Source organism: Prunus avium, chromosome 6, assembly GCF_965620075.1.
Source record: "Prunus avium chromosome 6, drPruAviu1.hap1.1, whole genome shotgun sequence".
NCBI lineage: Eukaryota > Viridiplantae > Streptophyta > Magnoliopsida > Rosales > Rosaceae > Prunus > Prunus avium.
Window position 1 is genome coordinate 31,276,675 of NC_142289.1, and position 14,590 is coordinate 31,291,264.

The following is a 14,590-nucleotide window of genomic DNA, read 5'->3' on the forward strand; positions in this document are numbered from 1 at the left end:
GATGGGTTTAACTCGACTCAAGCATAAACTCAATTAGCATATGTTGACCATATGAAATAGACTACATTAGATGTTCTTCTTGATTGTGTTAATAAATTTCTTATTTTGAGAACTATCCTGGATTTTCTCCCCACACAACTATCCTGCCTCGAGAGCCGTCAGATCAGAAATCAACAGTGGGGAGCGGTTGTGGTAACAATAAGGCGTAACTGCGAGTGAGAGTGAGAAGATGACAGGATTTTTCGGTACGAAAGGTGAGTGAGTTAAGTCTTTGTTATCAATAATCAGTAACAAACCATTGTCGCCAAGCAAAAAATATTTGACGGTCGACAATCAAAGCTAGCCTGGCCACTAGATCAGATCAGGTCAGATCAGAAGGGGTACAATCCGCAGGTGACGTAATCTCCAGTTGTCCGTAGACACTGCATAGTGTGCTCACTGTTCGATAATTGTCTTCCAATCGGTGGCTTACATGGCAGGTTAGGTGGGGCCAGCAAACCTAGATGATTTAGAGGGTCCACTAAGTAAAAGAGGAATGCCCGAAAACTATACACTCTTTGACTATTTGGGGTTTAATCGTCGACAGTGATGTTAGATAATTGCAAATATCAATAGGTGTACAAATCCAGCCTAACACACAAAGGAAAAGTGTATAAAACACTTGGTTTCAAAACTTTTTTTCTTTTTTGAGCAAATAAAATAAAAGCAATTGGTTTCAAAACTTTTTATCGTTTTGTGAAATTAATTTAAGATGGGTTTAACTCGACTCAAGCATAAACTCAATTAGCACATGTTGACCATATGAAATAGACTACATTAGATGGTCTTCTTGATTGTGTTAATAAATTTCTTATCTTGAGAAACCTCGACAGTGTGAGAGAAAATTTTATTTAATTAAGCAAACTAATACAACATGGAACATAAAACCTAACCCTGATCCAATAAATCTTCTAAAAGGATGTCATATGCAAATGCCTGGGGCACCCTGACCAAGACAAACTATTATTTATATCATATGCAAAGCATATTGTTAATACTTAATACAATAGTTGACGTCTTGAAATTCTAACAATTGCAGCCTATTAATTCACTAGAAAAGCTCTTCAAAACCAATTCATTATAGTTTAATAACTTTTGTGTCACCACTAATTAAACCTATGATTTGACAGTACGATCATAAAGTGTGAACAAATAGTAATTGCTCAAAGTTGAGGGGATACCAAAAAAAAAAAACACTAATTGAAGGCACTCACATACACCAATGTATTGAGTGTTTCCTAGGACCACCACACGTTGCCTTTTTTTTTTTTCATCTCTCCGCCAGAAAAGAGAGGGTGAAATTTCGGTTCATGGGACCCTTTTCCTCTCACAAATTCAATATTCCTGAAAAAAACCTTTCACGGACACCCATTTTCTCACCGTCCGATCTTTTCGCCGTTAAATCCAACGGCTGCGGCTGCTCAGAATCAGGACATTTAGCTAAAGTACCTGCCCTCTCTGCTCACAAGAGCGTGCTCTCAACGTCAACTAAGGCTTCAAACTCCAACTCTTTTTTGGTTCCTCAATAATTGCGCTCTCCAACTTCACCCCAAAAAAACAAAAAAACAAAAAAAAAAAAACTTCACCGGAGAAAAAGTACCGGATCCAAGCTCTCAACTGGGTAGGTCTTTTAATTGAGATCTCAGAAGCAAAAACACAATCCACAGGTATTTAATCATTTAATGAACTTTTTTTTTTTGGGTGTTCTTGAATTTATATCGCTGCAGTGGTTGTTGCTGTTCTTTCATTTACTCTCTGTGTGATGAAGATCTACTTACAGCTTTGAATATAAACTGCTAATTATGCCATGAAATGAAGAATTATGATGTCATAAATTAGTGCTTATAATTAAGGAAGCAGCTCTTTTTTCTTTTTTCTTTTTTTCTTTTTTTTTTTGTGTGAATTGTGGAGCATACAACAATTATATGGAAAAGGTTGTGAGTTGGGTTGGCACGAAAAGCTCCATTTCTTGGATCTACATGGATGCGAGCATGGCTTCTTAGGGTTAACGATGTAGAATTAGGGTTTCACGAGGAGGGAGACGTATTATTATTATTTATTTATTTACATATATTTGTATGGTGATTTTGGGTGAGTGTGTAAAATTTTTAATTTTACGTACGTGTGGTTTTCTTTTTCTCTGTCTTTGTTTCTACTATTTTTGAACGAGTGGTGGCTTAATGATATGTGTACAGGTTTGTGCATCGATAAGGTTTCTGTTGCCGACAAGTTCAAAGCTCAATAGCAAAAGCACTGTTGGTGGGAAAGTCCTCCACAAGTAGTAGTTCAAAGCTAATAGCAAAAGCTAATGAGTTCCTGACAAGCACTCGAGGCAATAAATTCACTCTCTCCCTCTCTCATTTTTGCTTCTTTTTGTTGTTTTGTTTATTTATTTATTTATTTATTTTACTTCATCATCCAGAGTAGAAGTAGCGATCTTGGTGATTTTTAGTGGATGGAGATGAGTGGCTTTAGGCCGGAATTACATGTAGCACAGCAAAGCAGGCGAGATAAGTTGAGAGTTCATCAAACTTCAAGCCCACCTCACCATTTAGATTCTGAAAAATTACCACTCCACCCGGGACTAAACCCAGATATTGTTCAAGTTCGGAATGTGAGAAATGCCAATTTGCTCTATGATCCGACCGTGTTTTCCTCCGAGATGCTCAATTTTTCGATCAACGCGAATGCGCTGTCGGGTCAAGGTTCTGGTGAGTCTGAGAATTTTGGTAATTGGAGGAGTCTGAATCCACCTCAAAGCTTAGATTGGGTGACAAATTACACAAGTGGTTCAGTGGGTAGTGGAAGTAATAATCAGAACCACATGTTTGGTAGTAGGGAAGCAAACACTAACGTGTCTCCATCCGCACCACATTTATTAAAGCCTAGTAGTTTCCATGGGTATCAAGATGTGCAGTCTAGTCTGGCTAATCAGTCTGCTGAGATTTCTATCCATCATGTTAGCCAAAAGCACTTGGGAACGATGCATTTTTCTTCTCCTCCACTAAATTACCTTAATACCCTCCAGGATGTTGTCACTTCAGCTTCTACAGGCGGCCAGGATCAGCTACAAATGGCTTCACTTGTGCAGCAAAGAATCATGGAAAATGAACTTGTTCTTCTTCCAAGCTATGGGAATCAGTCGAACACATTACGCTTCGATAATGCTAGTAGTAATTCTTGGATGGATCGGCAGCCTGTCGAGAATCGCCATCACTGGAGTAGTGGTGGAATGGGTTTTAGTACTGCTAAAAATGTTGATGAAGACATGAGGAATGGGATGAGTAATGATTCCAATCAGCAAGGGCTTTCTCTGTCACTGTCATCAAATCCACCATCTAATAATAAACTGCCTGCGGCTCAATTTGGGTCTCAAGATTTACATGCAAGCTCTCATGATGATCATGCTTTTAAGGATGTTCAAAGTCCGAAAACCGGGAAATCTTCTGCGGACTACTTATGTTCCATAACAAAGCCATCTATAATTAGCAAAGCTTGTGGAAAGTCTCTTCAAGACATTGTGGGGACTTCTACTAGCGCTTGTCGAAGCAACGGTCCTCTTGGTCCTTTCACTGGTTATGCAACTATTTTGAAGAGCTCCAAGTTCTTGAAACCAGCCCAACAGCTATTGGATGAATTCTGTAGAAATAGTGATTCAAAGCTAACCAAAACACGTGAGGCATCTGAGAGGATGTCTGGAGATGTCAGTGCTTCTGCTTCAGTTTCGGTTTCTACTGATGCTGCTAATGCAGTTGAAACTGAAGCAGTGGCTAAGGGTAACAATTCCGGTGCTTCTTCTTCAACGTTTTACGGTTCAAATGAAATTACCAGTGATGGTGGAGCTGCAAGCATATCTTCTGGGTCCTTTGGGCCTGAATACCAACAAAAGAAAGCAAAGCTTCTTTATATGCAGGAGGAGGTTAGTGATTTTTTTTTCTAGTCATCTCTCCTTTATTTGTCAATATGGTATTCATTTAATTTTGTTTTATACATTGGTTCTTGATAAAAGTATGGTAAATAGGAGCTTATTAATCAGTTTTGGGTTTGCATTGGAAGACTCTCATGCATGCTCTATGCATTTCTAAATAGCTATATGGCAATTAGTGTCACATAAATAGCTATGCATTTCTAACTCTGAATTAGTGAATTAGTTTGAGGAAGATGCAATTGTTAAAATAATTTTCATGATTAAAGAGCAAAGAGTGTTTTGTTTAAATAGAGCATTGGGAATGGAGAAGAGTGTTTTATTTCAGAATTCCTTTTTTTTAAAATTATATATATTACCATTATAATGTACAATTGTTCTGGACATTTCAATATAATGGTAATATATATATTAAAAAAAGTAATTCTTATAGACTTTGGTTCCTTGATAATTGGCTTTTTAGAGGCTTAGAGTACTCATTAATTAACAAGTTTAGGAATTGACCACTGGTTTAGTGCAACTCTAGCCTCCTCAACTGTGTTAGGGTGGATATATAATCGCTATTGTGGGGCCGTGATTATGACTTGATTAGAGTTTTGTGCAAAAGTCAGATTGATTAGATGGTCATTAAAATCATGCTGAATATTAAACGCTGTTATCACTTTCTTTTTCCGGATTTTAAAATTAACACATACTAAATTCCTTTAATTTTAGCCGGCTGCTACACTAACGCAACCCTTTCATTTTGTTCAAGTGCGAGCTTTTACGAAATTCACTCGGTAGAATATGCTTAAGGGTGAAATGCTTTAAACACTGCCACACTTGAACATAATTCGAGACACTACGTAAACATTTGGGATACCATGACTGGCTTGTAGAGGACCCTAGAAAGACCTCAAGGACCAGTGAAGTAAATTGGCTCTAATACCATAAAAAATTGACAGTTAGGTTGCATCGACAGGAGAAATTTTTGAGTGTGATAGTCACACTACCACGTGGTGGTACTAATCTTGTATTATAATATGAGTGGACGACATGCAGTCACACTACCACGTGGTGGTACTAATCTTGTATTATAATATGAGTGGACGACATGCGTTAGGTACCCAGTCATGTGATTTTTAGTACTCACCAATCACCAATTAGCACGAAAATTCATGCACACAAGAAGTTAGCTCACAATCCAACCACCGACGTTTGTTAAGAAGGAAAAACAAAGCAAACTTACGAACTGTTAATTTTAGTCAAATGAAATGATTGATGAGCATTGATGTTGTGTTCACGAGTCAATATTTAGATAACATCCCCAATGCATAGTGAAGTAGAAACACAGACCCTAACATAAGACTCACTTTCAGAATAAACATAATGTGTTTGGTAAGTAGAACAAAAGGATGGCCTGTAGGATTTTTGTGCAGCCATTTATCTTCCCAATTCAAGATTTCAAGAGGAGATATTGTGGACTGATATAAAGCACTCTATGACCATCTTGTACTAATGGTTTTTTTTTTTTCCTCTTCGTTTCGGTTTTAACATGGTATCAAATTTGAAGTTAACCCTGTTCCTCGCTCTCTAACGCTTCTCCACATTCGATAATGAGACAACTTTGATGGTCCTAATAAGTTATATTTTGATTTCATCATTGAATTAGCTAGTCCTTTATTGATATATCTTAGCAAAGGAAATATGTCATGTGATGTGTAGTTATATGACATGCTTAAATCGGGTGTTGGCATGCAAAATATGCAGCCCTCTTGAAGTTCTTGGTCTCATAGGTTTGTTGCACATAAATTCCTAAGTAAGAATTATGCTCACAGTTAAGCACTTGATGAATGATTTCTACTGTCTTTTTGATGTGCTGCTTTCCTCTTTTTTTTCTTCCAATTTTCTAAGTTTGTTTTTAGTACAAGCGATTGGGGAGGGGGTTTACACAAATATTCATTTGGTGCCTGGAGTTTTCGAAACTCTGTCGTGGAAGACCTTAACCAACTGAGCTATACCCTACTGCCCAATTTTCTATATTTGTATACCAGAAGTCCGTGAAGATAAACTAACTTCCTCTTGCGCTTTGTTTCTATATATTAATACATTACATGTTGATGATGACTTGACATGCAGCACTCTGGTCACATACATAAAAAGAAGTATATGTTTGTAAGGAAGATGGCCCACATTTTCATTAGACATCCACTTAATGTAGACGTTCTTCTCCTTAATGTCCAAACCTTAATTATTAATGAGTTAAATTCAAAGCTCTTTGGTGTACATGTAGGACCGTGGCAATTAACTAGATTTCCAATTAACAGTACACACCACTTATTTTTCCTGTCACTTTATAAAGGCTTTGTCTTCTTGGAATGGCTAACGACCGCATTATTGGGTTGAAAAGAAACATCCTTTCTGATTGCCGACATCATTTTTCAAGTTTGGTAGCTATCACTATTAAGTTTTCGTATTTTGGCCAAAAGTTTGGTGCCGTACCCAGAAAATTGTAATTGCAGTTCTACACTTTCTTTTGTGTCAGACTTTGGTGAAGCAATTGTCCTTCAATCAATAAAAGTAGTTGTAACATTTTATTTTATCACATTGTTGGCCATGTTTCGTCGAACCCTTATACATTGATACGTCGAGCAACTTGATTAATAAATGTGATATAGAGTTAATTGGCCGGTAGTGAGTATTATTAAAATTTTAGTGGATAAGCTATGTTGTTAAGATGAAGTGTTCATGAATTGATTTGAGTACCATTTTGGTAATTCTTGTTGTGCCATTGAAAGGTTTGCAGAAGGTACAAGCAATATAATCAACAAATGCAAATGGTGGTCTCTTCCTTCGAGTCGGTTGCCGGTCTCAGTTCTGCCACACCTTACATATCCATGGCTCTCAATACAGTGTCAAGACACTTCAGGTGTCTCACGAATGCCATCAAAGACCATCTCAAGCACATAAGGAAAGCTTTGGGAGAGGAATATTTGTCATCAGCTATAACTACTGGTACTACTGGGTGCAGTAGTAGTAAAGGGGATAAAAACTTGGCCAAGCTAAAGTTCATGGGCCTCGGCTTCCAAAAGCATAATACATCTGGTGGTGGGGCCCATCTGGGTTTCTCTGAACCCCAACAGCACGTCTGGAGGCCCCAGAGAGGCCTACCTGAACGTTCAGTAGCCATTCTTAGAGCTTGGCTCTTTGAGCATTTTCTTCATCCGTACGTACCCCATCTCTGTCACTCTCTCTTCTAATAAATTATCTCCCTCTCTCTCTCTCTCTCTCTCTCTCTCTTCTAATCAATTATTTTTTTCTATTGTGGTGTAATTAGGTATCCCACGGACACAGATAAGCACATGTTAGCCACTCAAACGGGTCTATCTCGAAACCAGGTAGGGTCACCTGCTTTATATCTAATTATCATGTCTAAAGTTCTTAATCAAGTTGATTACTTCTTTGCTAGAATTGATCAAATTGAATTTGCAATTATAGCATTTGTTAATTAAATAACTGTGTAGGTAATATTCACAGAATCACAGAAATGGGGCCTTTAGTTTGCATTGACGCCAGACTTTTCAGCTGCACATCTTCTGCTATTGTGCATTTGCGTTGAGCCCATTTTTGCATTTATTAAGACTTGTGTTAATTGTCCATTAGAAAGATGGTACGTACGATACATGGTCAGTCGAGATGATAAAAATTGTTTTATTCATGCTTTTCTAGTGTTGATTGTACCTAGCTTTTGATACTTAGGTTGCAGGAGTTCCATTTATGAAAATTCAATACTTTTCACGTTCCAATTACGGCTCATGCTACGAATATTATTAACTATGGACTTATGTGCTAACTTCTTGATTGTATTCAGATCATATGCGTAATGGTTATTGTTCTGATAATGACATAATTACTAACTATAATGCAGGTGTCCAACTGGTTCATAAACGCCAGAGTGCGTGTTTGGAAGCCCATGGTTGAAGAAATACACATGCTTGAGACTAGAGGAGGCTCTGTCGAAGCGAGCCAAGATCCCACCAAGAAGGATGGAAATTCTTTAACTGAAGGTACCAGCAGCAGGCCAGACAACGAGCACCAACTTGGCATAAATAATATGATGCATGATAGACAATTGGAATGCTCAGGAGATGAAGAACAGCAATATCAGGAGATCAAGAGGTCCAGAATAGAGTGTCAAGTTCCATCAAGCATGGACGGTGGATTGATGGGGTTTGTCCCGTACCAGCGAAGCGGGCTTGAGGTTGGGGGACTTGGCGCCGTGTCCCTTACGTTGGGTCTAAGGCATGGGGTGGAAAGTGCCCAACAACAGCAGCAACAACAATTGCAACAACAGGAGGATCAGCTTCGGCGGCAACTTGGAAGTCAAATGATTCGTGATTTTGTGGGTTAATTTAGAAAGTAGCAGAAAATAAGAGGATGAAGGTATAGCTCCGCTCGCTAATTATCTGGGCTCGCATTTGGGTAGATCATGTAAAAAACTAAAAAAAAATATATATATATATATATATAGTGGTGGATTAGCAATCAGGTGGGTAAATTGGTGAGGATTAAAGCTGTGACGTTGAGGCAGGGAGTGTATCTTGAATGGAATTTGGAGGAGGTTAGGTTTTCGTAACGTACCATTCTGTTGATCAAGTGATTTGTGGTAGAATGCTCACTGTTGAAAATTTGGCGACAGGTTGTGAAGATATTTTGTCACATGGAAAGTTGTATGTCTAACAAAATTAAACGCATAGAAACAAGTGAAAACAAAAAAAGAGGTTAAATTTGTTCCACTGCAGGCCCAGTTATCCGAGCCCAAAGTGTTCGTTGACTTCATTTCACACAATTTAGCATCATGAAATAGGCTTTGTTGCCCATAAAAGGCTTTATGAGCTTGGGTTGCACGCATTGGTTTCGTTTGGCTAAATTAATGGAGTTCACTTGCAGAACGATAATTTACTAAAGTGCAATCAATTCTGTTTCTGTAACTCATGAAAAAACTAACCCTAGTCCCCTGGTTTGGGGAGGGTATTCGATTTGGAAAATCTCCACCCCTCAATCGCCAATTAAATTGTTGTTGTCGGTTTGGCACCGGAGAACGGTACGTTAGTTTGGTTATTGTGGTTTGTCTGTTTTTGGCTTCACCTGGATGCGATGAGGTAAAGTTTCGTTATGGGAAGGGATATTGGATGTAACATCGACCAAAGGTGGTGAGGTTGGAAATAATGAGATAGGGTATGGATTTTTTGATCAAGTGCGTGAAAGTGCAGCAGATGAAGTAAATTTAAAATATATATCGATTTGGTTCGAGTTCAATGGTCATTTAATTGAGTGAGTCGTCAGTTGAATAAATCGGATTTGGTTTTATTGAAGAACGTTTTGACTTTATTTTTGGTCAAAATTTGCACATTTTGACTTTATTCAATTCAAACTGCCAATCGGTCGTCTAATAACTTCCCAGGCTATTACATTTATTTTTTTGTTTCCTATGATTCTATACAACGATTTTAACTATAAAACCAACCATAATGCTTTATTAATGAATATATATACACTCAAAAATTGTTTCTTTCATAAAACTTGAAGATTCAATAGTTATTACATAGTTAACCAATCTTTATTCCTACCACATCTATAGCATTAACCTAGAATTAAAAATAATGGAGCTACATGTGATTGCTCACAAATTCTACCAATTCAATCTTAACTTCATCAATTTGTTCTTGGGTTCTTGCACATTTTCCAAGCTTTTGTAGTCCCCCATGTAGCAATATCAGCAACAGGTCCCTTCGTAGCGATATCTGTTGTGAGTTTTAGATACCTGCAAAACAAAGGTTAATCTAAACACAAATTATACTCGCAAGTGCACAAGGTCAATCGTAATTGTAAGGCAAGCACGATGTCATTCTCATAATTAGATTTGTTTAAGAGACTGAGAAGATGAGATGAGAGGGAATGTTGAAGAGAGTTGAGGAGGGTTTCAAAAGGAGAGAGAGTGATGTTTTTCAAGCCATGGGTGAAATCTGAAATTTTTAGGTCGAGGGCGAATAAGCTTTAAGCGGTCTTTTGGTTTATCGCGTTTTCAAAAGATGACACTTGTTTAATTGACAACGTCGTGTTTTTAAAATCAACCCAACGCAACTCGCTTTTAGCGGTGTATTAGATCATATGCCATGACGGTTTTGTAAAAACGTCATCCATAACGTCTTGTATTTGGTGTCGTGGTTTAAGGATATTGTAGTAGTGCCTATCAGTCCTTCAATTATTGGAGTTAATATGATCATCTCCTCGTAAAACCATGTGTTCTCCATTCGGATTATGAAGTTCAATAGTTCATCTCCATAGCCAACACATAGTTCTTCTTAGGTTGAACTTCTTCAAGCCAACAACTTTAATAACTTCATGCAGGTAGGCTAATGAAACTGAAGGATCTTATTATGGCCTTATCTTTTATTATAGGTCTCTTAATTTGCGTTAGGAAACATATAAAAAAGGAAGAGCTTGCAATAAAGATGCATATATATATGCATGCGTATCATTGGAAAGTATATTTGTGCGATCCAAAAACCAGGATTCGGTATTACGAATATTATTTTATACCTTAATCACATAACCATATAAACAAAAATACACACTGTTTTATTCAGAGTTACACCATCTGCTCCAAACCCAAGCATAAACTATACTATATATCGATCGGGTACACTATTGCTTGTATATACATACATATATCTATATATAAACACACACAAACAGCTCTTACGCACCCACACCGTATCAACTCATTACTTATAACTATAAGTTAAGTAATATTTTTTAGCCACCGCCATTATCGTTATCACTGCCACCCTTGCTGAAGTCCTGCCAAGGGAGGTGATGGTGGTTGTTGACACTACTTCCAGGATACCCAGCATACCCTCCTTGGCCGACCTCAGCCTCCTCACCTAGCTCCCGGCCATGCAAATATCCATCATGTTCATTTGACGTCTTCACTGCGGCAAAGGAAGAGCTCGCCACCATAAAAATTAGGGCAAGAGCCAAGAGTTTCATTGTTGACCAGCTTTTGTATTTCTTCTGTTACCCAAAAATGACACTGGATGGATGAGGCTGAAGAAGTTTAATCAGATCATTTATATAGAGGCAGGCATGCTAGCTAGGGTTTTTCTGATTGACAGTTTTAATATATATAATGGATAAATTTGGTGGGTTGAGGTCTCCACCTATTGATGCAATACTAAGTGGGATGCCCACAAAATATGATGAGATTATATTAAATATATCTGATAGCAATATTTGTTGCCTCATTCATCAAAAGCGAAATAATTGTTTTGTCTCCTTGGTGCTATAAATAGGAAAACTCCACCTGCTCAGCGACGGAAGGCTAAGCATAGCAACAACAACAAAAGTCAATTAAGCACAATTGAGCTTGTTGCGTTGTATTCTTCTGTAATGTCAAAGCCAATATAGTAGTGATTTGGCTTCGAGATTTCTCCAGACATTTGGTAATGTCTGCATTTAATGATTTCGAGTTGCTTATTTTATTATTTGAGGTGAGACACTCAAAACCCAATTGGATTTCAGTCTTTTTTTTTATTTTTTATAATTACATTGGAGGAAAGAAATTCCACTGGGGTTAGATCCTGGGTGCCATGGGAGGAAGAGGGAACCCACCAGTGTGGTGAGAACCCATTGGATTTCAGTCTCTTTGCCACTAATTAAACACGGTAAGAATATCGAGCTTCACACACGTTGCTATGCTTTACAATTCTCACCTATGGATATTGACTTTAAATATACAATTTGCTTAATTAAAATGTGATTAGGCGATAATATGAGTACTGAAATCCTTGTAACATAATAATAATCTGATATGAATATTAAAGAATAAGAGACTACAGTTCCAATTGATTTTTTGACTTGAAACCCAGATTTGATACCAAAATAGAAAAAAAAGAAAAGAAAAGGCGGAAACGTTTGAGAGAACTTGGTGATCTTTTGAAATTGGGCTAATCTTAGGTTGCTGCATGTCTTTCATAATCTGGATTCTAGACAACATATTTTAATATGCTTTACGAAATTATGGAAAGAAGTTTTACAAATTCATGAACTTTATTGAAAAATTTGACCAAGTTAAAGTAGTGAAGGCTTGAATTCTAGCTTTAGCCAGGTGCAGTGCAGGGGCAGAGCTAGAATTGTAAAGTTAGGGGGCCGAAGTAGAAAATACAAGTTTATAAAACACCTAAGTATTCAATAATTAAATGTTTAGAGCTAAATATTTATAATTTAGTAATGTTCAATTTATTTTAGAGGGAATTATAACTTAAATTATAAGTTGTTTATTACAAATTCTATATGTTATATATAATATAATAGAGGAGAGATAAAAATATAAGGGGACCAAGGCCACTCCAGGCCTAGGAGTGGCTCCGCCATTGGCTAGGTGCACTTTTGTGTACCATAGCGCCTTGGTGGAAGAGATAGGTGTCTCAAGCGGCTCATCCGAGAGGGGATGGGTCATTGGAGCTGGGGGTTAATTTCTAGCTTGTATAGACTCCATGTCAGCATAAAATTGAGGCCTACATTTGCCACATCAAAATTTAATAGTTTTATTAATTGTGGGGAGAAATTATAAAAAGCACTGTACTACCACTTCAGCTTGTGATGCTCCCATTAAAAATATGACATGTGTCATAGTTTTATAAATAATTTGAAGTTTTTTCACAGCTAGATTTAAAACATTTATACCATTTAGAATAAACTTAAAAAGAAAAAAAAAACGAAAAGACAATAAAAGAACATAGAAGACGACAGAATCCACCTCCCACCCCAACCCAATCCCCCCTACACCGCCACCTCACTACCTCCCCTTTCTGCCCCTCCCTATCTTCTCCCTCCTCTCTCTCTCTCTCTCTCTAAAACTGCAAGATCTCTTGAACCCGTGAAGATCTCATCAGCATTGAAAAGGGCCCAATTTCATTCAATTACTACTAACATACACCTACCACCCCAACTTTCTTCACATCTAATGGCAATTTGAAAATTAGAAGTTAACAAATTAGTAAGAAAAAGGAGAAAAAAAGAAGCTAGTCTTGGGGTAGCCACCGAAAGAATGAGAAGAGGATTGAACAATGATTAAGCAGTAGAGAGAGAGGGGTGCATTTTTGCTCACCACTTTAACCATAGGTGTACCCTCACCACCATCCTCAATGCTTGACACGTGTCCAAAGACATAACCATAGTTAACTTTTGCTTTTGTATTTATGGAATCATGATTACACCTATGGACACATGTCAAGCATTGAGGATGGTGGTGTGGGTACACCTATGGTTAAAGTAGTGAGCAAAAATGCTCCCGAGAGAGAGGGGGGCGGGGGGGAGGGAGGAAGAAAAAGAGAGGGAGTGGTCAGTAGCCACGAAGACAGCACGAGGTCGACGATGGGTCGGGGTGGGTGGTGGGGCTCTTTTATTTTTTATTTATTTTATTTTTGATTTTTTAGTTTTATTCAAAAGATAATAATTAGCTTCCAAGTGTAGCGGAATTTTTTTTTTTAATTACTATTCCTAAATGACACATATTTTCAATGAGAGTTTCATAAGATGAGGTGGTAATACAATACTACTCTATAATTTCTCAACAGTAAGGGCAATTTGTAGGGTTTATAAGAGTTTGTGTATGCCTTTATGTATAGTCAATCATGGCGCACCTTATTAACGCTTACGGCAATCAAATGCATGCATGCCGTAAAAGGAAAAGACTTTTTACGGCTTGACCTTTCGTGACACGTAGCTGAATGCCGTAAATTGTCATTTACGGTGCCCAACACACACCGTAAATACTCAAATTTCTTGTAATGGATGGAGATTTGTAAGAGCCCTAGCTGTACAATTCTTTGAATAGAAATGGACACATTCTTCTTCACATATTCAGAAATGGTCTCTCTCTTTAGTAAGAATCTCAACATTAGTAAATGAAGGGGAAGTTAAGAATTGAAATCATTCCAACATCCATATGCTAGTAAATAGAGGAGAGGTAGAAATGGGAATCATTCCAATACCAATTCTTTGATAAGTAAACATAAAGTGGAAAGCAAAAGCAGCAGCCTACAAGTTTCTCCAAACCGTTGTATGTAGCAGCGCTTCCCCTGAAAGTAGTTTTTGTCTCTTTAACCAAACAACATGGATATCCAAAACTGTGAAAAGAAGTGATTGAGACCCCAAAAATGAAAATACCAAATATGGTCTAGCTTCGTCCCTACCTACTTGGAGGTTGGTATGGGTAGATAGTTATTGTTATTGTTTTTTTTTTTTTTTGGTTCAAATGAGGGAGCTTGGTTCTTCTAGATGACTTTGCATAAGCTAAACGAATCCACTATGAATGGGTAAATTGATTGCAAACAAATAGGTCAAATAAATTCAAAAATTATAAAGTACCAACCCCATTCATAAATCACTGAATTAGCCACCATACATTTTTTTTAGTACAAGCGATAATTAAACTACAAAGGGAAGGTTATTTCTCACACACTATTTTGTATATTATAATATATATAATATATATATACATATATTATACATATATAATGTATATGTGTATATTATAATACATACATAGGTATAATATATATATATATACATTATATATGT

General features: G+C 37.3%; 1 protein-coding gene across 4 annotated transcripts; it reads left to right on the forward strand.

Moving 5' to 3' along the window:
* The first annotated feature begins 1,330 nt into the window (after positions 1-1,330).
* LOC110755442 (uncharacterized) lies at positions 1,331-8,670 on the forward strand. Of its 4 annotated transcripts, XR_015836619.1 has the most exons (7): positions 1,331-1,706; positions 2,235-2,371; positions 2,462-3,958; positions 6,742-7,169; positions 7,281-7,341; positions 7,468-7,613; positions 7,872-8,010. XR_015836619.1 is itself a non-coding variant. In XM_021956640.2 (6 exons), exons 3-6 carry the CDS (start codon positions 2,495-2,497, stop codon positions 8,352-8,354), a joined length of 2,436 nt encoding a protein of 811 aa, XP_021812332.1. In that variant the 5' UTR covers positions 1,338-1,706; positions 2,235-2,371; positions 2,467-2,494; the 3' UTR covers positions 8,355-8,670. The 4 variants fall into 4 exon arrangements, 3 of the variants coding, with proteins under 3 accessions (XP_021812332.1, XP_021812331.1, XP_088111227.1); XM_021956640.2 differs by lacking the exon at positions 7,468-7,613 and having other exon boundaries at positions 1,338-1,706; positions 2,467-3,958; positions 7,872-8,670; XM_021956639.2 differs by lacking the exon at positions 7,468-7,613 and having other exon boundaries at positions 1,339-1,706; positions 7,872-8,670.
* Positions 8,671-14,590: the final 5,920 nt, after the last annotated feature.

Bases quoted from the DNA above. Each gene is read 5' to 3' on its own strand.
- LOC110755442 (XM_021956640.2), top strand. From the start codon at position 2,495: ATGGAGATGAGTGGCTTTAGGCCGGAATTACATGTAGCACAGCAAAGC. The intron at 7,170-7,280 runs GTACGTACCCCA...TGGTGTAATTAG, and splicing joins TTTGAGCATTTTCTTCATCC to GTATCCCACGGACACAGATA. The intron at 7,342-7,871 runs GTAGGGTCACCT...ACTATAATGCAG, and splicing joins CGGGTCTATCTCGAAACCAG to GTGTCCAACTGGTTCATAAA.